The sequence below is a fragment of the Amphiprion ocellaris genome, chromosome 14, assembly GCF_022539595.1.
Source record: "Amphiprion ocellaris isolate individual 3 ecotype Okinawa chromosome 14, ASM2253959v1, whole genome shotgun sequence".
In the NCBI taxonomy this organism is placed as follows: domain Eukaryota; kingdom Metazoa; phylum Chordata; class Actinopteri; family Pomacentridae; genus Amphiprion; species Amphiprion ocellaris.
In genome coordinates this window covers 4,235,690-4,259,487 of record NC_072779.1, presented here as the reverse complement: position 1 = coordinate 4,259,487, position 23,798 = coordinate 4,235,690, and the positions used below count along the sequence as shown (strand labels likewise).

At 37.5% G+C, this 23,798-nt stretch overlaps 1 protein-coding gene across 3 annotated transcripts in view; it reads left to right on the top strand.

Moving 5' to 3' along the window:
- The window catches only part of jade2 (jade family PHD finger 2), a 253,676-nt gene that overhangs the window by 116,281 nt on the left and 113,597 nt on the right, over nt 1-23,798 (top strand). For all 3 annotated transcript variants that reach the window (XM_023286082.3, XM_023286081.3, XM_035955385.2), the window contains one exon: nt 18,045-18,199. In XM_023286082.3, coding sequence (XP_023141850.1) covers nt 18,045-18,199 — 155 coding nt within the window. The remainder of the gene's footprint in view (nt 1-18,044; nt 18,200-23,798) is intronic.

Genomic DNA, 23,798 nt, shown 5'->3' with positions numbered 1-23,798 from the left:
TAAATCTGCATAAAAACTGCTCCCTATGCCTATAATATTGCATGAATTATATCTGTAACTCCATAATCTTAAAGCCCTTTACAGTATATACAGTATATATTACAGTATACAGTACAGTATAGTTAGAATTATTTTATAACCTGGTTTGTGACTTGTGCTGCATGGTAAACTGGCAAAACCAACTACAATCAATATTTTTATAATAGTAAATGACAATGTGTAAAGTGTGTAACAATAGAGGTCACCTGAAGTGATGAACCTACAGAGAATCATCCACTGAATGTGCAGCTCCCCTGGGCTTAATGGAGCTTTACAGCGAGTTTCCTCAGCGAGTTTAGTTGTCCGTCCAGAGACTTTGGCCTTTTGGTTCACTCTCTCTGCTCTCATAGCATCGTTTTCTGCCACAGCAGGCAGCTATTTTCGGTGAAAAAAGCTCTGAAATCCCACCGTACATTATCTGCTCAGCACATAAGAGCAGACAGACACAGTTAGAGGTGAACATGAAGTCAGATCTTTCTATCCTGAGCTGGTATAGCAAGCAAAAACAGCCTCAATGAGACTTCCTTTAACCCCCAACAACACCCAACAACTCCAATTAAATGATAATGTCGGTGGTTTTTATTTGTGTAAAAAAAGCAACTGTTGACTGTAAACTCGATTCAGGTGCCCCCAGATATAATAAACCGCTTAAAACATAACCGCATATACATAAACCCCTTTGATTTATTCATATTTTTTTATAATTTTAACTATAATTAGCTGTACAGGGTAAAAGACAGTAGCTCTATTTCCTATTGAAAACAAAACATATCAACTTAGAGCTGCTGTGATTATTTTTAATTCATTTTAACAAACGATTTCTTCAGTACCACTGAATAATTGTCATGTTTGTCATTTTTGGCTCCAGCCATTGGTCAGCTGCACGAAGCACCACAGTTTTAGACAATAATGGCAGCAGCAAAGTCTGAATCTGTTACTTTATGATCATACTTTATGATCAAAATGACAAAAGTCAGATATAAGAAAGACAAAAAACAACAAAAACAAGACAAAATATTACAAAAACAAGACACAAAACGACAAAAGCAAGAAATAAAACGACCAAAAATGAGACAAACGACCCGAAACAAAACAAGAGACAAAAAAACAAACAAAAAAATTACAGTGACAAAAAAAATCGACAAATGACACAAGTGAGACAGAAAAAAAACACAAAATGACAAAAACGCTACACAAAACAACGATTAAAGCAAAACACAAAATGACAAAAATAAGACAAATAACACAAGTGAGACAAAAAGGAAACACAAAATGACAAAAATGAGAAACAAAACGACCAAAAATGAGAGAAATGACATGAAACAAAACAAAAAGAGACAAAAAATAAACAAAAAAGTTACAAAGTGCCAAAAAATTTGACAGTCGACACAAGCAGGACAAAAAAAAGCATAAAACGACGAAAATGCTGCACAAAACAATTAAAGCAAAAGACAAAGTGAATAAAATAAGACAAAAAATACAAGTGAGACAAAAAGGAAACACAAAATGTGAAACAAAATGACTAAAAAATTAGACAAATGACAAAAGTCACACAAAAAAGACAAAAAACAAGACAAAATGTTACAAAAATGAGACACAAAATGACAAAAGAACAATGAACAATCTAGTATTTTCCTTTATGATCAAAACAACTTGTCATGGTCTAGGAGTTATTTTAAATTTACAATTTGCAGTTAATGTCTTCTCTGTCATTTTTACACTTTACAAATCATCAAACGGGCCAGATTGGACCTTACAGAGGGCTGGTTTTGGCCCGCGGGCCGCATATTTGACACCCCTGATCTATACAATAAGGAGAAACGAAATTGCTTTAACTGCTCTGTGTTTGTAAAATATCCACCGTGTCCATGTTGCACTTTGTTTAATATATAAACTGAACTTTTTTACTTTAAGGAGTTTAATAGAAAGTTGGATTTCTTTTGGAGAATCAAAACTGACTTAGATAAGAAATCACTTTTCTGGTGTCTGGTGTGAAATAATTTGATTAATTGAAACAAATATGTAATTGTCATAAAATATATACAATAGATATACATCAACATTTAAATGTTGGCATGATGTAGAAAATGGCCAAATCATTTAAAAAATGTTTTTATTCAGTGATTTTCCTGTGCATTACTGACAGGCAAACTTGTTCCTGATTGCCGGTGTGATATTTTTGGTGGTGATGGACAGATATTTTAAAACTAGTTGCTAGTAGATGGAGGACGAGAAATAGAGAGGGAGAGGAAGAGAAAGTGGCGGTGTCATAAAAAGAGAGAGAAAGACAGACTATAATGAAGCCACATTTTACATTCATGAGCTCCTACTTAAAATGGTAATTCTCTGTATTCTCATTTTTAAAACTGTTCTCTCCATCGTTGGTGCTCAGCACTCGTTATGGCGGTGTTTCTACACTGCACCTCCCAGAGATCAACTGTCAGTCACACAGTGTGGGCAGCGCAGTAACATCCTCTTCTTGGTTTTTCTGTTGGGAAAAGAAACTTTTTCCTCGCTTTTAATCCTTTAAGCGAACTTCTTCCTGCTGCAAGTAGTTCCAGGACATTTATGCATTTCTGTTATTAATATTTACAGCCTATTCTACCTTCTTCTGCTACTTGTTGCTGTGATTATTTTATCCCACAGTGGTGTTCAATGTTTCGCCTGATGGGGATCACCTCATCTGATCTGATAACAGTTTTATGGAGCATCTGAAAAGTTGGCAAGGGTTTTACAAGTGACGCAAGGGACGTATTTTGTATCACTGAAGGCTGCTTTATATGATGTGTGTTTTGTGCATTGGCACATTGATTGCTCAGGAAGCAACACAGGGTGAGTCATATCCGAAAGGTCACTGTGCAAATGATGTTTGTGTGTTTGGGGCCGATGATTGATTTCATTGACATGAATATGACATGAAGCTGACTCACTGCTCCCGAGCATCACCGTACAACAATTTCCAGTGTCTGTGTGTGTGTGTTAGAGATACAGTTCCATTATTTATTTCACATAAATATAACAAAGATGACTCTCTGTGCTAAGGGATTACTGTGTGTGTCTGTTTTTTTTGTATAAATGTGAAATGAAGATGAGTCACTGTAACAATCCAGGAAGAGGTGTGTGATTTATTAATGCGCTTCTGGTTCTGTCGGTCCGGTTCATCCTGCCCTGCTGTGTTTGGATGCGTCAATATTGAAGACATATTAATGATTTGGGGTTGAAGGTGACAGTAAACAAGCGATTTTTATATCCAGGAGGTCTGACAAATATGATTTTGTTTTTGTTTTTTGGTTTCTTTCTCAGCAGTTCCACTTCTGTGTTTAGAGGCTGAATAGTTCCCACATTGAACTGAAAAATTTTGGATCACAATTAACCAAAAAATGCATGCTTGGGTTGTCAGATTAAAGCTGCTTTACTCAATATTTTTACTCCGTCAGGGAACGCGGCAGAATTATGTGACAATCGGCGTACGTAAATCCATCTGTGCACAACATTACTCAAGAACGGACCAACGGATTTGGATGAAATTTTCAGGGAAGGTCGGAAATGACACAAGGACCAAGTGATTAGATTTTGGCAGCTCATAGTCTGGATCCACAGATTTGTTACAGATTTCTGTATCATTGCGGGATAGCGTCACTGCAACTATGACAAGTGAACCCTACGTCAGCTGCCTGCTGACGATCACATCACTGATGCAGACTTATCGGGATTTATCTGTCAGAAATGATACAAGGAACAATTGATTAAATTCCCGCCGCCCGCTACATATTTAGGTAATGTGATTCGGTATTCGTACATAATGTACACATGCATAACACACGCCTGAGTTCAGCGCAAGGTCATTTTATTTGTGGGTACATCTATATTAAATGGCTACATTCTATGTTGCCGTGATTTTTGATCATCAATAACTAATTTAAAAAATGCTGCATTTCTGACAATGCCATATGGGGGAATCAACAACCTTGGCGGAGTGATGCACTCTCTGAGGGCTTTTCTTATTATAAACTGTTAATTCCATGACTGCTTGCAAGTGGAAGAGGTTACTTGTTATGGTGAACCCACTGAGAATAGTCACCTGTCATTCCAGCGCTATACTTTTTTAGTATTTTGGTTCATGGTCATTGCAGTCGTACCTAATTTGTGGCAGCAGGCAGTAGTTTTTGAACATATTGGAGAATTTAGCAGCTATAGCAGCTATAGAGTGAAGTTGCTGAAGAGCAACCTAGAGCTAAAAGGAGAGAATATTGGGCTCAGATTAATAGGGCTGGACCCGAATATCCGAATATTCGGTCCTGACGGTGGTATCCGGATATTAATTTTGAGATCCGACTACCCCCACACAAACACACACAGTGTACGGCGTTGCCCCTGGATGCTGGGGTGGGTAACCCCGCGCAGGTTGGATGCTGACCCGATCGTCCTGCTCCAGCCTGCATGCAGATATGGGACAGTGTTTTAGAGTAGGGGGATTTGTAGGGGTTGGCCAAGAACAAGGGGGCTGTTGGCACAACACACCATCTCTGTCTGTCTCATTCTGTCTCTCACACACACTAACGCACACACATACACACAAATACACACAGAGTCTGGTGTGAAAACCAGGGGAAGAAAGAGGCGGATTACAGGGAAGAAAAGGGAATAGCCGGTTTTCTCAGCCGTACTGTGACAGTGAGGTATTTCAAGAATGAGAGATTATTTCTCAGAGCCGGTGTGTATGCACAGGGAAGGGATTGTTTGCATCTGACAAGAATGGCATGTCTGGACAAGTGGTTTAATCTTGTACTCAGATTAACACCCCTATCAAGTTCATTGGGACATACCGATCTGTTACAGGTTTTCATTGCGGTTTTAATTTATTTCGTCAGACTTTCCAGCGAGTAAAAGGAATGTCTTTGTTAGCAGCTTTAACACACTTAATTCGCTCAAATTAACATTTTATTGCGTCGGGTGTGTTGAGAAAATGTGTGGGGCTCATCAAAAGAATTTTAAGTCGTAGCGTCAAATTAACTGAACTTGACACCAAAATTAAATCAATGAAAACTGGAGAAAAGCTTCCTTCCATTGCTCCTTCATTTCTCTTCCATCTAATTTTATCGCCTTCTTATCCAGCTATGTTTCAGCTTTTTTCTTCTTTTTTTGCCGCTTTCCCACTTTCTCCCCATCTCTCCTTAGGGTTCTTCCTCTTATGCTGCTTTTCTTTATTGATTTGTATCATATTATCATCCTTTTTTTTCCCTCTGGTGGCCCATTCGTTGCACTTATGGCTGATGAATTGTTACAATATTGTGAAAGTGTGGCTTTCACTTTGCTATTACCCAGTCTAGCCGTTTAACTGTCTGAATCCCAATCAGTTTCTTGGCATTTTACACTTTTCCTGTTGCATTTTTACTCACTGTAGGCTTATTTTTTACAGCAATACCAGACTTGCAACTCTATGGAAACAGCACAGCCATCACTAGAGGTAGAGAGAACTTAAGTCTGTAAAACAAGGTTGGAATGTCATAAATCATAAAGACAAATCAAATTTCTTTATTTATTTCACAAAATTTAAAAACTCTGGAATCAAGTGCCAATGCAGAATTATTATTTAGATTTTTTAAATGACTCCACATATTATATTTTACTACTTGTGTTTTAGATTTGTTTCTACATATTGTCTATCAGCTCTAAATAAGCAAAGCCTGCAGTCCATCCTAGTTTAGCCGATAAGTCCATGAATTTTTAGCTCACAGGTCTACTGGGAAAAAATGGTGTCCCTATAAACTGTACATATTTTATTACTTACGTTTTTAATTAGTTTCCTTTTCCTTCCAGTTCTCCAAATTGCTTTAGATAAACACAGCCTGCAGTTCAGCCCAGTTGAGCTGCAAAGTCCTTGAATTTTTGCATGTAGGACCAAAATTAAATCAATGAAAACTGAAGTAGGTCAGTTCCAAGTCAATAATGGCTTCCCAGTTGTGCCACATTTTTTCCAAAGTCTGGCTAAAGCAAACTGTTAATATTTAGGCTTTTTTTTTTTCAAATGAGACTTGTAAAATAATGTGATTATAATCAGTCCCTCCAGGATTTATTGGACATTTTTCAAGATTGTTGTGGCCGAAAATGCCTGAATTCGACTTTTCTAAAGAAAAATTGCGATATAAGTTGCATTGTTTGAAGCGTATTTGTTGCGATGAAGTCGCGGGAGACGGTGACAATTGCTAAAAAGTTGCATTTTTTCAGCTTTTAGAACATGTTTCAACATTTTAATTGACAATATTTATTCCTAAACTAATTCTTTAACACACTCCAACACATTTCCACGAGCTGGTACACCATGGTGGGAAATTAGCAGCAGCCATTTACTGGTTTAACATGAAGTGGTTGGTAGATTTAAGACACAAAATAATAATTTACTATTGAATGAATCATATTTGGACATATTTGTCAGTGGTTTAAAAACTTAATTTCACATCCTAGGACACACGTGTTCACACACGCTCATGGCTTGTCACGTCGATTAATTGATCTAACTTCCCTTCATTCTTTCAGAGCTCCAACAGATCTGGATGCTACAGCTTCCATCACGGTGATTTGTCTGGTCTGTGGTCCGCTCCTTTCAGCCGTTCTCCTAATATGTTTCACGGTAGAAAAGTGTTTGTCATTCAATGATTTTCATTTGTATTCCACCACAATATTGCACTTGTGTAAAGCAGTTTACCTCTGCATTGGCAAAGAACATCAGAGAATTGTTTTTCACGGTCTTTAGCAGTATTTTTTGTTGGTAAATGAGAGATGTTAGAATGGGACATGTCTGCATCTGCAAACCATAAACAAGGAAGTGAATTCAGTGACATACATGCAATACGTTTGCTATGATTGGTGGAACTCACGGGAGGTGAGCGAAAATTGCGGAAAAGTTGCGGCGATTGGACAAAATTGCAAGGTCGCGCAGAATTCACAGAGAATGGTTGAATTTGCATTAGTCGTTGCGATGGCAACATCGCGAATTCCTGGAGGGGCTGAATAATGAAACATCATGACCTGGATTTGGGTAATTTACCAGACAGAACTACACATCGTATAGTAGTAGATCACATGCAGACAGAAAGCTGAAAATTTGAAGATTTTTTCTCTTTTCACAGTTGCTCTGATGAATTGTTTAATTCTGCCACTTTAAAAAGACTAAGTGGCGTTCAAGCCTGCTTATGGGTTTTAGGGTGTTAATCCAAACTTTAAAGTAACTACAACTTGGGTCAAAAGTGTCCAACTAATGATCATCCACGTACAGTGTAGCAGCAAACTTTACTATCACACATCACCGCTTGATTGTGACTGATTGGATTGTCTGTCCCTACATTTCTCAACTGATAAAAACTCCTCTGTGTTTCCTGAAATTGTGGCAATGATGTTCTGATTAGCAATTCCAACACAGGGTGTGATTGATCACTTTCTCTGCGGATTCTGACAGATCATCTCATTTTGTTAACAGTGCAGTTAAATGCTGTTTTCTGTGCGATTCAGCACAACTTCTAATTCTCCCCAAAGCTCATTTTTATGTCACCAAAAATGCAATAATTTCTCTCCGCTGTCTTCTCACTATAAAATGCCGACAGAAATCCTGAATCTGCCAGTACTGGGATTTAAATTGTAGCTCACATTATTAGCAAAGCTGTCTTTGCAGCATGTTTTGACGAGGTGAAAGTTTTTGTCAGTTCTGTCAGCTGAAATGACGAGTGTTGCTGGAAAATTAAATCAGCTGTAGCCATTTAAGAGTTTGTTTGAAAAAAAGAGAAGAAATTCTCTCTTTCAGATAGGTAGTATAGAGTACAAATGAGGTTTTACTTGCAGATTTTATCATGGAATACTTCTTTCTTCCTTCCTACATTGTCTTGTCTTCTACTTTCCTCTTTTAATCCTAAATCCCTGTTTTCACTCAAACTCTTCTTGCTTTCTGTGATCCCTGCCCTCTTCTGGGTTTTCATTTTTCTGTTTAGCCTCATATATGTTTGCAGCCTCGTTCAGAAGCGCTTCCTTCTCTTCATGAGCGATCTGTCAGGAGTTGATGTGTGTTTAAACTAGACGTGTCCTGTGTGGGCAGAGAGTCAGACTGAGAACTGAGCTCAGCCGCTGTCACTCTGCCCACACTGGAAATGTCTTATGTAAACACCATCCACTTCATCCCTCCTTGAGAAAAGATTATTATTGACATTTTATGAAAAGGAGGGAAGTGAGATTTACACAGCGGTGAGAAACATATGGGAGCAGGGAGACAGAACAAGCCCAGACTGACTTTTTTTGTACCCTTTCTTTTTATCTATCAGGCTTCTTCAGTTTAGTTTTCTTTGTCAATTCCACTCAGTTGCCGCCTCACTACGTAAAACCAGTGCAGTCGAACACAGCAGTCCTCTAATGACTCCCACCTGCCTGAAGGTTGTAATTTAAAACTGTTGATTCAACTTGATGGTCACTCTTGAGGCTGCTGCTGCTGTTGGATTGTATTGTGTGATCCTGAGAGGTGTCATCTACTGTCTAGACTAACCTCATGGATGTGAATGAGAGCTCAAAATATTAAGATGTGGAACCAAACTTAGCACTTTTAAGGGTACCGACTGAATAATGTTGTTTTTTTGTACTTGAAAGCACATCTATGTGAGAGCATAGACGTACATGCCTAATCAAAAAATCTGCAGGAGGAAGGATTGTTGTTGGATTTTCATTTCAGAGAAGGGTTTCTTCCAAGTTCAAGAAGGGTTGCTAGCCTAACATGGGCATAGATTTGTCCCAAACTGATGCATTACCTCTAATCTAATCTTGAATTTCCCTCGGGATTAATAAAGTATCTATCTATCTATCTATCTATCTATCTATCTATCTATCTATCTATCTATCTATCTATCTATCTATCTATCTATCTATCTATCCATCCATCCATCCATCCATCCATCCATCCATCCATCCATCCATCCATCCATCCATCCATCCATCCATCCATCCATCCATCCATCCATCCATCCATCCATCCATCAAAAAATCTGAAATTTACTTAGAGGTAAATCATTTTTCGACCCACTTATTGCACAATTTCATGAAAAAGTCTGACAAATTTTCGAGTTGACTCATATTGAAAAGGCAGTTCCACCCTAACCTGTACTGCATCCCTAAACCGTTCACCCCAACACTCAACCTTAACTGGTCAGAGTCTGTATGCATATATCTGCCCCAAAATTATGTCCCCACTCATGGTTCATAGTTGGCAAGATGTACCCATTCTCGACCAAAATTCAGCCAAATCCATACACTCCAATCCATAGCCAAACCCGGCAACCAGAGCTGGTTTACTTTCAATGAGTTTGCCGTCACTCAGCCAAAATCAGCCCAAGAATGTCGGCTACCTTGGACGGGCCCACTGGACTTATGTCCCAACCAGATTACAAAGTCACCAAGTACTTTGAAATTAAAATATTTGCAGTGGAGCAACATATGTACAGTACTGATGTATTAATCAACTCACAAAAGTGTTGGAATGCCTCCCTAGAACAAATACCAGCACTGAAACTGAAAGGCTATGACTTTTTTCTTTTTACAACTGAAAATATGTTTTTGTTGCAATAGAAACAGTAAAATACCCAAAAAAAGGGTACTGTTTTCCATTTACAAGTATCAGTTAAAATATTAGAAACACCTTTAAGTGTGTGAGGATATCAGTGTCAGGAAATTAAGCTGTAAAATATTTGCGTAGGTATATATGACGATGGACAATCTAGGAGAACTTAAATTATAGACTAAATTTTCATTGTTCTCAGTATTTAGTGAGATGTCAGTATATTACAACAATCTTAGATATTAAAGACGACAAGCTGTTGCACTAAATTGTGTGAGATCGTATTCCATATGTGCCTCAGTCTGGTTCATTTGTATAGAGCATTTGTTTGAAATAATGTCACATTTACATACTTCTGCTGCTGTTTCTGTTAACAGAGAACGTCGAGGCTGTGGATGTTAAACTGTACAGTGAAACGTTTGTCTGCTGAGTCAACATAAACTCGGCTTGATTCCCTGTTGAAGCAACACTTGTACTTTTGTTGCTGAATGTTATTTTGTGAAATGTGACCTGCCCCAGTTTTAGCATGAGAAAGTGAAATAAGATCCCGGATGGACTCGTGATGATTTTCCTGATATGTCGGCCAAAAACTTGGTATGTTCCACTGAGGCAAATGCAGAAGAATTATTTGCATCAGTTATTTGACTCAGGTCTCTTTATTTCCCTCTTTTGTGCACACACAAACGTATAAATCTCCTGTCTTCCCCCGTCCAGGCTCGTATAACATCCACAGCAGCCACTATATACACTTTTACCGTTCCCACTCCTCTGTTCCCCAGAGGCCAATCCCATGAAGCCAACCAGCGACTCTCCTGCTCAGGGGCTCGGAGCTCCAGAGAGACCCAGGATGGAGGGGAGCTGTTTGGTTTTCATTGTTTTAAGAATCAGAGCCCCACAGTGTGTAGTTCCTCCTGAATATTTCATGGCACACACCCATGAAGATCAAAGCGGAATCAGCTGTCGTATTGTTATGACTCCAAGGAGGGAACATCTAAATATTCTCCCTCTGCTGCTCCTCTCATTAGAGGGCCCTCAAGTGTAAACACAAGTGATTTTGAAGGGTTTTTTTTGGGATAATTATTATTTTTAGATGTTCTAGTAAAGGGTTAAAACTGAGGGTAAAACAACTCCTATTGCTGTAAAGATTTGATCTGCTTTGGATTAAAAGATATTTAACGATCGTCTGATTTTACGATTGCATTTTTCTAGTTTAGGTCTTGTTTTGTACATTTTTTCCCCCAGATATTTTATGCCTTTCTACTTTTTTAATGAAACATTCACCCTCTGAACCCCAAGCACTTTCTGCTTTGTCACATTTGTAATCACTGTTTGCTCATTTCTCACTGCAATATATGAAATCCTGCAAATCTATGGAAACCGCACAACCACGGCTAGAAGTAGAGAAAACTCAGAAATGTCTTCTGTCTAGTACAACTATATTTTAATAAAGTCATACCAAAAAAAAAACAAAACAATAAAATAACTATAATAGAATTTCTTTCATTGTTTGTTTTACCAAACGGTGTACATATAGATCACTTTTCGAAGTGCCCACATGTGTTGCCAATACTAGAAAAAAAATGGTGGCTCCAGATATTGTGAATATTTTCGTACTTTATGTGTTTTCAATTTGTTTCCATGCTTTTCTCCACTTTCTGAGTAAACAGCCTGCAGTTCAAGCCAGTTCAGTCAAAAAAGTTTCTCAATTTTTGCCACACGGCTGCTAGTCACAGCAAAATCACCATTAGTGTTTTGATTGCCCCTAAAAATGCAAACTTTTCTGTTTTTTTACGGAGTTTGGCTAGAGCAAATACTTTATTTTTGGCAAATTTTATAAATAGAATAAAACGATTTTGATGAAATATCATGATTTTGAGCTTTGTTAATTTTCTTGACTGAACGCCACATCACAAGTAATTAGTTTAAGGACCATCAGAAAGTACATAATCTGACTTTTTTATAGTTTTTCCAGTTTTTGCTCTGATTAATTTTGATAAAGTACATGCCTTAAAATCCACCAGTCAAACAGTCGAAGTCTACAGTCCACATTACAAAGGACTTAACAGGAAAGGTGGGAACTGGGTCAAAATTATCATGACTTATTATCTGTGAGTTCAGATAAGTATACAATGCCTAAATGTCACCACATACAGCACACAAGAGCTACCAGAATGGAGAAAAATGGATAAGAAATAGAACTTAGCAGATATAAAAACACAAGGAAATGATGGAAATGTGTGCAGGACTTTATCGTTCCAGTCCTAAGAATGTCACTAATGTATTACCAGAATATTTCTTATTGAAGAATCAAAACTACAAAGTGAACATGCATTTAAATTGAGAATCATACCCCATCCTTTGCAAAGAAGACTAAGAAATGATACGCCGTGGGTTTTTTTATGCTTTTTTTTGTTAGATTTACTGTGTTGAGAAAATCGTGCACAAGAAGTACTGTTTTATATGTTTACTTGCTGAGTACAGAACAAAATCGCTCTTGTGCAACTTCTAAGATGACTCTCAGACTTCTGGCTCATACAAGCTTCTCAGAACTGCCCCTTAATACAATAATATGACAGAAAATCTATTTACAGCTTTACTCAGAGCTATAATTGTGTTCCGTGTTGACAGATGACTGTGCACTTTATCTCCACCTTTGTTGCCATGATAAAAACGTGGACAAAGGGAGACCTTGTGCACACACACTGTTGTTTACCTACATTATGTAACGCAGCGAGTGTGCGGTTGCCGTACATGTGATTGAGGGATACACGATACTTATCAGAAGAGGAACACTTTGTACTCTGACCCCCATCGCCTTTCTTCCTGTTAGATGGAAAGACTTGACGGTATTATGAAGCAACGCTTTCCTTTCATGTGCAACTTTATGCTTTCCGTCATCCAGGCTCAACTGGAATTTTACCAAACTGTAAAATATCACACAGACAGGCTGGGAAATAATATTAAATATACAAAACATGATCATATGTTTCTTTTATAACCCTGGGAATGTCTGTTCCAGCTGTTCTGAACGAGCTCTAGTTTCACGCAGGTACCAGCTGGATGACTTCAGATGTTGCATCCGCTTTCATTTCTGCTCTAATTTTACTTTCAGCCTCGGTATTATTGGTGTCAAAATGCTGAATGTTCTTCTCTTATCTGCTCTCATTCCTTTTTCCTTTTCACTTTGTGCTACAAGCCAAACAAACAGCATCCGAGTCCTAAAAACAAAATGTAATAAAGCCCATATTAGAATAAACAACACGAACAATATCATAAAAACCCAACAGCACTCTGCTGATAGTATCTCACTGTGTTACATTACTCACTGGTTATCACATTATGGACTGCATATTCAGTTTTTGCCTGGTTGGACTGAATATTTTTATTACTACCAAGAAACTCGATGAAAAGACGAAAACCAAATCACTTGATTCTGTTGACCTGCATTGTCAGTATCGCCAAAACTTAATAAAGGACGTCACATTTAATACTCATCAGGGCCAGAAATATGTAATAATCCTCCAGTTTCTGTGTGTTTTCAGCTTCTTTTTTCTCACTGTGGGCTCATTTTTTTTTACTGCAATATAAAATCCTGCACCTCTCTGAAAAGAGCAGAAGCATTGTAGAAATACGGAAAACTCGAAAATGAAGTGTTTTTGATATAATATCACAATTTTATGCTTAGATTTGGTTAATTTTCTCGACAGATTGCACACCTTGCATGAAGGAGAGTTCATTTTCAGTTTTTGTCCACACTTTTTTCCATTCTGCTCAGTGTAAACACAGCCTGCAGTTCAACCCATTTCAGCCCCCCCAAAAAGTCACTAATGGTGTTTTGAGTGTGACAAAGAATGCAGATATTTAGTTTTTTTGGAAGAATCTGTTTTGAGCAACAACATTCTGTTTTGTGTATTTATAAATGACACATGTAGAACTAGAAAAGCACTCACAGAGCGCAGTACTCCGCCAAGGTGCTCAGTCGTTGCATGATTTCTGACGGATGAAACCTTTAAAAAAAATTGTGGTTCACAGTGGTCGATTTGTAGTCGGATCACAATCATGTGACGTCAGCAGGCAGATTACGTAGCGTTCACTTGTTGCCATGGTTACAGTGATACTGTGCCGCTATCTGGCAGTGATACAGAAATCTTTAACAAATCTGATTTTAAGCTTAGATTTGGTTTATTTTTTGACAGATGGCACAATGTAGAAGAAGGAAGAGATTAAGAATCAAATGTTTATCTCTGTTTTTACAGTTTTAACCTCCAATAGCTAGTAAAGTTTTTCAAATCCTCTGGTTGGTTTTAAGTTTTACAGAGTTAATCTGGAGGTGAAATAATCCTTAACATAATACTGCTTTCTTAAGAGGTCTTTCCTGAAAAGAAAAAAAAAATGCAGCTGTTTTAGAAAATTAACTAAATAAAAGAAACTCCATTCTGTGTGTTTGAGTGATTTTTAAAGATCTGAAGCAGAAGTAAACAGGGAGGAGGTTTTTTTTTATGGGATTTGTTGCAAAGAACAAAATCTGTCGAGTAATACCAGCGTTATCCTTTAATAATGCAGCGCCACCACCCATTAATGTAATAAGACACTTGTTGCTTTTAAAGTTACATAAGTGACACAGGCAGCCCTGGATGAAACCGACTCTCTACATGCGTCTCGTCTCTCTGCTTTCTCTGTTGCCACTTGGCTGCCCAGGCTGCTTTGTCCGGTATCAGATATCAACCTGATGCTGAGCCAAAACAGGGTTCAATTTTCTGGACCTTTGTCCTCACAGAAATATATGAGAAATTTAAATTCATGAATCATTTGCATACTGACCCTGCGGTTATGTTTTAAATTGGACATTTGGAGACAGAAACGCATCAGATCTGTGCTGCTGTGTTCATTTGAATCATCTTATGACTTTTTTTTAAGTTTATTGTGCAGACAAGTAGATGTTTTACTGTACATTTCTATGTAATTACACCTATTAACATATTTATTGTATGCTAGAATATCCTCCATACATGTGTAGTTTTTGCATTTATCTGTATTTGTACATGTTGAACCGCTGTTTACAAGAATTTAATTTCCTCATTTGACTGTTTATTTTTATTATGGTATATTTGTGCATTTGACACTTTACGGTGCATTTAGCACTGTCAATCAATCAACTAATCTCACTTTATTAATATAGCACTTACACTAACACTAGCACAAATAAAAATGCAATAATTTTTGCAGTTATACATGAAAAACTCTCAAACACAGGGATTAAAGAACTAAGGAAACGCTGATCTATATAACGCATGCAATGACTTAATTTACTTATAGTATATTTTACCATTTATTGTGCATTTTGTACTTTAGTATATTTCTTTCTTTCTTTCTTTGACTAGCACCATGAAAACAATCATTTTAAAAAGAGGACTTATTGTTTGAGTTAGTTGTGCAGTTCTAACAAACTTCTTAACAAATTGGAATTCTGTCTGTGTATTAAACAAAGTGAAACGCGGACACAGTAAATATTTTCTAAGCAACAAGCGGCTAAAGCAACTCCTTTTCAAGATCCAAGAGATTTATTATCATACACACAGAAAACTAGACAGTTTCACGATACAAAAACAAAATTATGATCCTCCTTAACCAGACACAATGTAAGGAAAACTATAGCAATTAATATGAAAAAGCATATCTAAAGTTTTCTCTTTTTTGTGTAATCATTGTCTGACTTTACTTGTAGCTTTGAATATTATAAAAATATAGCCAGATTCAGGACACAACCATCATCTGTAACTTGTCAGATGAGGTTGTGGGTATAAAAATAGGATTTTAGTTATGCAGAATAGCAGCTTGTTTAACATGTTGTTGAAACAAGCTGTGTACTTGATTTGTTGTCTGACAACAGAAACAGAAAATATGTAAATGAGAACAACTTTATTGAGATTTCTGCTGTATTAAAGTACAGTATATGTGAGCACAGGGAACAGGCGAGAAGGAAACAGATGTGTACTAGTGCTGCCATCTAAACTCTGCACTTTAGTATATTTCTTTCTTTTTATACCTTACTTACTGAATATTTCTGCTTCTTTATTAGTATCTGTAGTGGTCACTTTACTCTTTCTGCTTGCTTCTGTAACATCAGAATTTCTCTTGTGTTCTTTCTATTCTATGCTTAGATTTCTCTGACAATCTTGGCAAAAGTAGCTGACATGTTTCCATATAATTCGTAGCCTGTTGTCTTTTAATTCTGAGGTCTTTAATTGATTGTTGATGATCTTTTCCATTTAATGTGTAACTGTGCTGGAGACACGCTGCTGGTGAATCAAACTGAAACTGTGCCAGCTGCTTTGCGATGATGATGGCAGCAGCGGTGGTGATAATGGGGAGGATAATGATAAGGATGAGGATGCTTGATGCGAGCAGTGACGGAGGATGATGATGATGATAAGTAAGCGGGATGATGATGAGGCGGTGAAGATAGCTGCTGTTTACTGCTGCGATCAGTTCACCTTTAACACTAAGTTCTCACCAGGCGAGATTCTAAGTGCCGTGTTTTGTTTCTTCCCTGATTAGTCGGGCGTAGTGTCTCCCTGCATGCTGCCGTGTCTTATTTAGTGCATTTTCTGTGTCTGTTAGCTCTTGCAGTGTCCAGATGTGTGACACGGGCCTGTGTGTTTTGCTCTTTATTAGTTCCCAGTGGGTTGAGCAGAGTTCCTGACCTCATTTCCTGATGTTGTTGACAGAGAGACATTTTGGGCCCCGAGGCTCCAGAGACTAGACACTGCCTGGAGGAGCCTCCCGTCATCGCTGCCTACAACCACTTGATTTGTCATTGTTTCAGTTTTTTTCTACCCCCCTCATCTGTCAAGCTCTAGTTCAGTCTTTCTGGACAATGAGGTCAGGACCTGTCTGTTAGCGAGAAGCCCCAGACATGAGAAGGACTTCCCAATAATTCCTGCTGTCATAAGGAGAGCAGTGTGTCACAGTCCCTGCAGACATGTACAAACATGCAGCTTTGGAGGATACAGTTGCTTTAACTGTTTATCATTAAGGACTTCAAAGTGACTCCAAAGAAAGACGGAAATGAGTGGAGAGCAGATGTGAAAATCGGATATTAATTCTGGTAATCAATCAGTCTAATTGTGTGTGACAACCGGAGTTTAACATGTCACAGCAGTTTCATATCAACACGGGTTAAGTTAAGGTCATAATGAGGCAATGTGCATTAGAGCTGCTGTGAGTCAGCGATTATTCATTGATCTTTTATTTTGATAATCAGATTATCAATTTGAGTAAAGCAGAAAAATGTAAAATATCTGATTGCAGCTTCTAAAACGTGAATATTTTCTAGTTTCTTTCCTTTAATGAAAGTAAATTGAATATATTTGGGTCGTGGACAAAACAAAACAAATATTTGAGGACATCATCTTGAGCTTCAGGATAGTTTTCTGACGTTTTCAAGACCCACTAATCGATTAATTGAGAAAATAATCAACATATGAAGTGACTTATTGTGCATCACATCCCAGTTCTCTGTTTGCTTCATGTTGTCGTGTTCTTCCACTAAGTTCTCTCTGAAACATTCAATAACTCATTTTAATTTGCATTTATACTCTCTCTTTATGTTAAACAATCATAATCTCACAGAAAAATTATGTTTCCAGACTTCTTGTGGCTGTCAAATGCTCAATACGACTCCTGTTTGTTGCTGAGTTAGTTAATATTCAGTTATTTTGTCGAGCTCTTAAGATGGAAGGTAGTTCAGGTCTTTATGCTCTTATATATATTGTGTGTATATAAAAAAAAGTAAGAGTAAATATGTTTCTTTTTTTCTGATTAATTGAAGTGAATATACAGAATTATCAGGATCGCTTTACACCTTGTAGCACCTTAATTTAACTTTTTAAAGTCTTCTACAGCATCTCTTTTTTTGTACTTGCATCCAGGGCCAGTTTCTGTGTCTGGAATATGTTTAATTTATCAAAGAATCACAAAAATTGTTAAAGATCTGTCAAGTTAAAGAGAGAGAACGTCTGTCTTCTTGTTCCCTGTGTGGATAATATGCGGCTCTTTCTTGTTAATTAGATGGGATTATATGAATGTGAATTACAGTTTTGTTCATCTTTAAGAGGAAATTGCTCCACTTGGATATTTAGTGTCCGTTATAATCCATTCAGTTTAACATCTGAAGCAGCAGTTAAAGTTGTAAATGCAGCATCAGAGCGTTAATATAGCTGAGGTGGGTCCATATTGGGACAGGTGTTGACGCTGCGCTCACACAAAACCACCTCCATAGGTGTCAGCAGCCGCAGCGCTCTGCTGCTCAATTCGCTGGCATTATTACTGACTAACAAGTCCAAGAAAACGTTTTATTTAACCTAACAATAACAAGTTTCCAGACCACATGACAAACTCTGTGTTTCTGTTCCAGGTTGCTCCCGGAGTTGACAGGTGGTCCTTCCAGCGGCGGCCAGGACAGGGAGGGTGAAGCTCAGCCGCCTCCAACTCAACTGTACAGCTGCTACGACCTGGACGACCTGGATGTCGCCTGGCTGCAGCTGGTCAACCAGGAGTTCAGACAAATGGGTGAGCGCTGAAGCACTCTGCATCATTAGAGGGTAAAAACAGCCAGAAAACAGCGACACCAGGCAGGAAGTATCACTTAACCCTCTGAACTCTGAGTAGTTTTTTGGCATTTTGTGTTCCTGTCTGATTTTTACTCACTGTGGGATTATTGTCCTTTGCAATATAAAGTCCTGCTCCTCTATGGAAACAGAACAACCATGAAAACTCTTCTTTTTGTGCAGCATATCAAAGCTACAGTGCCATAAATCATAACATTCCCTCTTTATGATCCATCTCATCTTACCCAGCTATATGCAGCTTTTTTCTCGCTGCTTTTCTACTTTCTCATATCCCTCCTCAGTGTTCTTCCTCTTTTGTTGGGCTTCTTTACTGATTTGTATGATACTATCATTCTTTCTTTTTGTGCACTTATGATTGATTATTTTTTAGAACAATGAGAGAGTGTGACTTTCACTTTTCTGTTCTCCAATCTAGTTGTTTAACCATCTGATCCCAGGCAGGTTTGGGCATTTTTTGCACATTTTTTCCGCACTGTGGGCTCATTTTTCACATCTTGCACGTCTCTGAAAACAGCAGAACTATGACTAGAAGTAGAGAGGACTCAGAAACATCTTTTGTGTAGTATAACAATGATAAAAAAACACTACACAGTTGATTTTCCTTGATTATTAGTTTACAACGAATGACAAAAAAGGGCTCACAGGCATTATCAATAGTGGAAAAAGATAGTTCTACACACTATAGATGTTTTACTCCGACTACCATTTGCTCTGTTTAAGCACAACCCACAGTGCAAAACAGTTCAGCTGAAAAATCCCTGATATTTTCTTATTTTTGGTCACAGCTGAGTCACTAATGGCTTCACAGTTGCACTGAGGGAAACCAAATTTTTGCTTTTCATATAATCTGGTTACAGTTTGTTTTGTTTCGTTTTGCAATTTTTTTCAGTGAGGCATATAAAATAAGGAGATTTTGATGAAATATCAAATTTTTACGCTTAAATTTAGTCAACTTTCTGGCACATCACAGATGAGTATTCAAGGACTGTTAATAAAATCCAATGATTTTCTCTTTTTTTTCACAGTTTGGAGCTATTGTAAATTGTCCATTTTTTAAAATTATTTTCTGATAACATGCCTTCAAGTCTGCCAGCATGTTTTACGGTTCAGTACATGTAAATATAAGGTTGTGGTTTATTTCAATCTTGCTTGCATGATACCAAAATAGTTTCTGAAGCCACTAAACAGGGCTATAAAAATGTTGTTATGATTCGTACTCATATATATATTTATACATCACTTTCATCAAAAATTGTTTAGTCTATTAAATGGCAAAAGCCAAGATTCATCTTCAAGTGTTTTTTTTTCTTTCAACACTTGCAAGTCTGTGAGGCTGGAATTGCTCTTAAATTTATTCAGTTATTCAAATTTCTAGCTGTTTTAGCGCTTTTAAAAGGAGTTAAAACATAAACAGATAGTGACAGAAACATGGATGGTTGAGAATTTGCTTTTATATAATCTTGGCAAAAACACCTTTCATGATTAAATGTTGGGACAGTGACAGAAGAAGCTGCATCAAGAGGGACAGCGGTGGTTTGATTTTTATTTAAGGACTTCCGTATGTAAGAATACTTAAATAATCTGTCAGGATTAATTATGACAATCAGCTCATATCAATGACTTCCCAGAGGAATAAGACTGGAAACTGGTGTTTTTGAGCTAAAGATGAGATAAAGATGAATTAGAGATTTCTTTTACAGGTTTTTCTCTTTTTTCTTTTCCATTAATACCCGTTTACAGTCACACAACCTTTATTGAATGCGTTGAATCAAGCACAGATAGTTTTTCTACTATTTCAAATCACTAAAGAGCCTTTAAAGCCTTTTGTTCTGTCTCTTTCCACTCTCATCACCTCTTTCCTCTGTCTTTCCTGTTATTCTTTCTCTCTCCTCTGCTTTGCTACATCCTCCATTTCACCATGGTGACAAGTGCTGACCCCGAGCATCTCGCTCATCTCCACCATTTTATTCGATATCTGATCGGCTCCTTTCAGATAAAGCTCAGTAATTGTGTTTATAAATCCCCGCTGGGGTTTCAGGCCTTATTTCTGGTCCACATTCTCCTTAAATCAAACACACACACAGTGACTCTTCCTGGAGCAGAAGCCGGTTGTTTCTCATAACCTTCAACGCTACACCAAACAGACAGACGGCTGATCGGTTCTGCTGGAGTCATGATGGGGTGATTCAGCGTTTTCTGTCTCAGTCTTCTGCATTCTGGATAGATAGATGAGTGTTGATAGTGGACATGCTGAAGTTTTGGTTATTGAAAAACTTTTTCATCGAGAGTTTAGGAAGGAGATTAATTAAATTTTTACAATTTTCAGCTTAAAGGAAACTTGTTTTCTTGCAGAAAACTAGGCCACTACAGCAGCACCAAACACTGAAAAACAGTCTGCCTTAATAGAGAAAATAGTTAATGCTGTAATCAGCTCTTTGCTGATTAACCTCATCAGTTAATTTTCCTACAAAAAATGCAAAGTGACCATTGCATTTGCATTCATTTTACTTTGAACAAACTGTATGTCACAAAATAATGCAACACATCATGGAATATAAACAAAAGTTTCCATGTTAAAGTGTCAAACTGTAGAGTTAAACTGGCAGCATAAAAAAATCATTATGAGAGGAGGACTTATTATTTAAGCTAGTTGTGCAAATCCAGAGTTTCTAACAAACTTTCTTCTTAACAAATTGGAATTCGGTCTGTGATTTAAACAAAGTGAAACATGGATTTGATTTTTTTTTTATTCTTGTAAATATTTTCAAAAAATTAGTAAATATCTTCCAAAAACATCCTAAAAATATCTAAAGTGACTACATATATATCAGTAAAACTTGTGATATTTTCTTTAAGAACATTCACAAAAAAGATCAACCAAAATCCAGCAAATTTTGCTGGATTTTGGTTGATTTTTTTTGTGAATGTTCTTAAGAAACATTCTTAACATTTCTTTTTTTCCAGCAAAAAATGTTCAAAAATTTCCCAAAAATGTTGAAAATGTGGACATCAGAAGTTTCACTGTGAAAATCTATATTTTTTCCACATTTTCAAACTTTAAAAGGCGTCAATTTTGACCTGCAGGACGACACGAGGGTTAAATACAATTAGAGAAGTTGAGGAAAGGCCTTTAAACATGAAGGTTATGGAAAATAAGTCATTAGCATTCTCAAGAGTGAACCAAAGAAGGTAGTGTATTTGTTTTGTGTGTTTAAACGACACACACAGTGATAAATGAATATCTCCATGTGCACACAGCTGTTCACAGAGAAAACAGATATACAGTAAAGTACACACAAAGTACTCTCTCAGTGTATGTGTGAATACTGACGTCGCTTCCCTCTGCTCGCTGCGTGTTCAGTCCATGATGTAAATGTCACAGCGAGTTAATATCTAACTCTGCTTCACCTTTTCTCAGCCGCTACAAAAGCAGCTTCTAACCCCGCAGTCGCACAGCTTCTTCTTCTTCCTACTTAATTGATGTCAGCGTTTGCGTTCGGGGCCAAATTTGAGCCTAATGTGTGATTTTAAAAGTCAGCTTCAGCAGCAGATGTTGTCTTTAAGTTGATGTTACGTTTCTGAAGTGTGCGAAACTGTGGCTCAAGTTGCACTTTAACCCTGACGGCAATAAGATACGCAAGAAACAGTCAATGGAGTTTTTTATTTATTTGCTTTTGGGTGGGAAGAGATTGAATGACGTACGTAGCACAGGATGTGCTGCTCCACTTTAAAATAAGAAAAACCCAACGGAGAGCTGGATCCTTGAAATAAATCAATAAATAATCAACTGCAGACTCCGTGACCACATACGTTTTCTTTTTTTTTTATTGCTGCATGGAGTCTTACCAGAAATGTAAATTAATTAACTGTATCTTATTTATTTCTGGGAAAGAGATCCTTTGAAATGCTGATTCTAAAAGCTATCGTCTTACTCGAAATGTTTCGTACGACTTTAAAATCAAGATGCAGAGATCGTGCCCGACCGAATGATTTATTGGACTCTACTGGCTATAATTTGATTTGTGTGTGCATGTTCTTCATTTACAGTCGGTATCCAGGATCTGTTGCTTATTACAGTCGTGAATTTGCATCATCTAAAATGTTTTGAACAGTTATTCAAATAATCATCTCCATTTCGGAAAAACAAAACATTTTTTTTTCTCCACGCCAGCTTTAATGCTTTACTGTTACCCATTTTGTTAATCACCGTAATCTCGTTGCAGGTAATGAGATAATAATGTTCCACATCTGTTTGCCACCGTCCTGGAAACCAGTGTTTGCTTTCCTGGTATCTCGGTTCCTTCATTTTTCATGAGGACGAAAGCTTGCGTTTGCCAGTTAAATCAGTTTTCATCAACTATTAAGCAGCCTTCGAGCAAGGCATTACTTTGAGATGCAAATGGGGCAGGAATACTGATGCTAATGTCGACACACGTTGGCACAGCGAGCGCTGAGCTGTGCACAACAACGGCTTAATGGCAGATTTTGTCATTTTTTGGTTCGATCGCAAATTGGTCTGCAGAGCTCAAGTGGCGTTTGTCTACTTACTCTGGTTTGCAAAGAGTCGGCTGCAGCTCCTCGTACTCCCACAGCTACTTTTTCAGCATGTTTCGCCCCAAGCCATCCCAAAGAAAACACAAAGTGACCTTGTGAGATAAACATTCAAAGGAGAGCTGTGTGCGTTTCCAATTAAAGCGTGAGACAAAGTGCCTTAGCCAAAAAATAACTTAAAATTTGTAAATTGGCTCGCTCCTTTTGTGTTTCATATGAGCAGTTTCCCGTTACTGTTATCCTTGTCAATGGAAAGACTTAAAAGAAACCTGCGAGTGTTGACCCTGTAACTCTACTCTTTGTTTTAATTGCTTTGTACATGCTTAGTGTTTTCTGAAATATTTATCTGTCCTCCCAGCGGTCATCTCTCAGCCTTGGCTTTGTTGACTTTGAATTTTTTTAACAATCAGAAGAATATCTGCATTAACCCTCTGAATCCCAAGCAGTTAGTGGGACTTTATTTTATTTTTTGCATTTTTTTTCCCTTGCTCCAGCAGTATCTTGGTGTTTTGTTTTTTTTTAACTCACATTTTTACTCACTGTGGGCTCATTTTTCACTGCAATATACAGTCCTGCAACCATGACTAGAGGTGGAGAGAACTCAGAAATGTCTTACATCACATCTTACAACACCTGGAATCAGCATATACAACATTTTTTCCAAACTCCCACAGTTGTTACCAATACTGGGAAAAAATGGGGACATACAATAGCTATTTTAATGCTTAGATTTTTAATTAGTTCCAATACTTGTCTACTATGTGCTCCATTTATACACAGCCTGCAATGAAGCTGAAAAGTTCCCAGAATTTTTTGAGATGACTGTTGGTCGCAGCTGAGTCACTAATAGCTTCATGGCTGCGCAGAGGACGGTAAAATTTTTAGTCTTTCACAGAATCTGGTTTGTGCAAACGGTGTATTTTTGGCATGTCCTTTAATCAGACATGTAAATAAAATGTATTATATTTTTTAGCATGGACTTGGTCAAT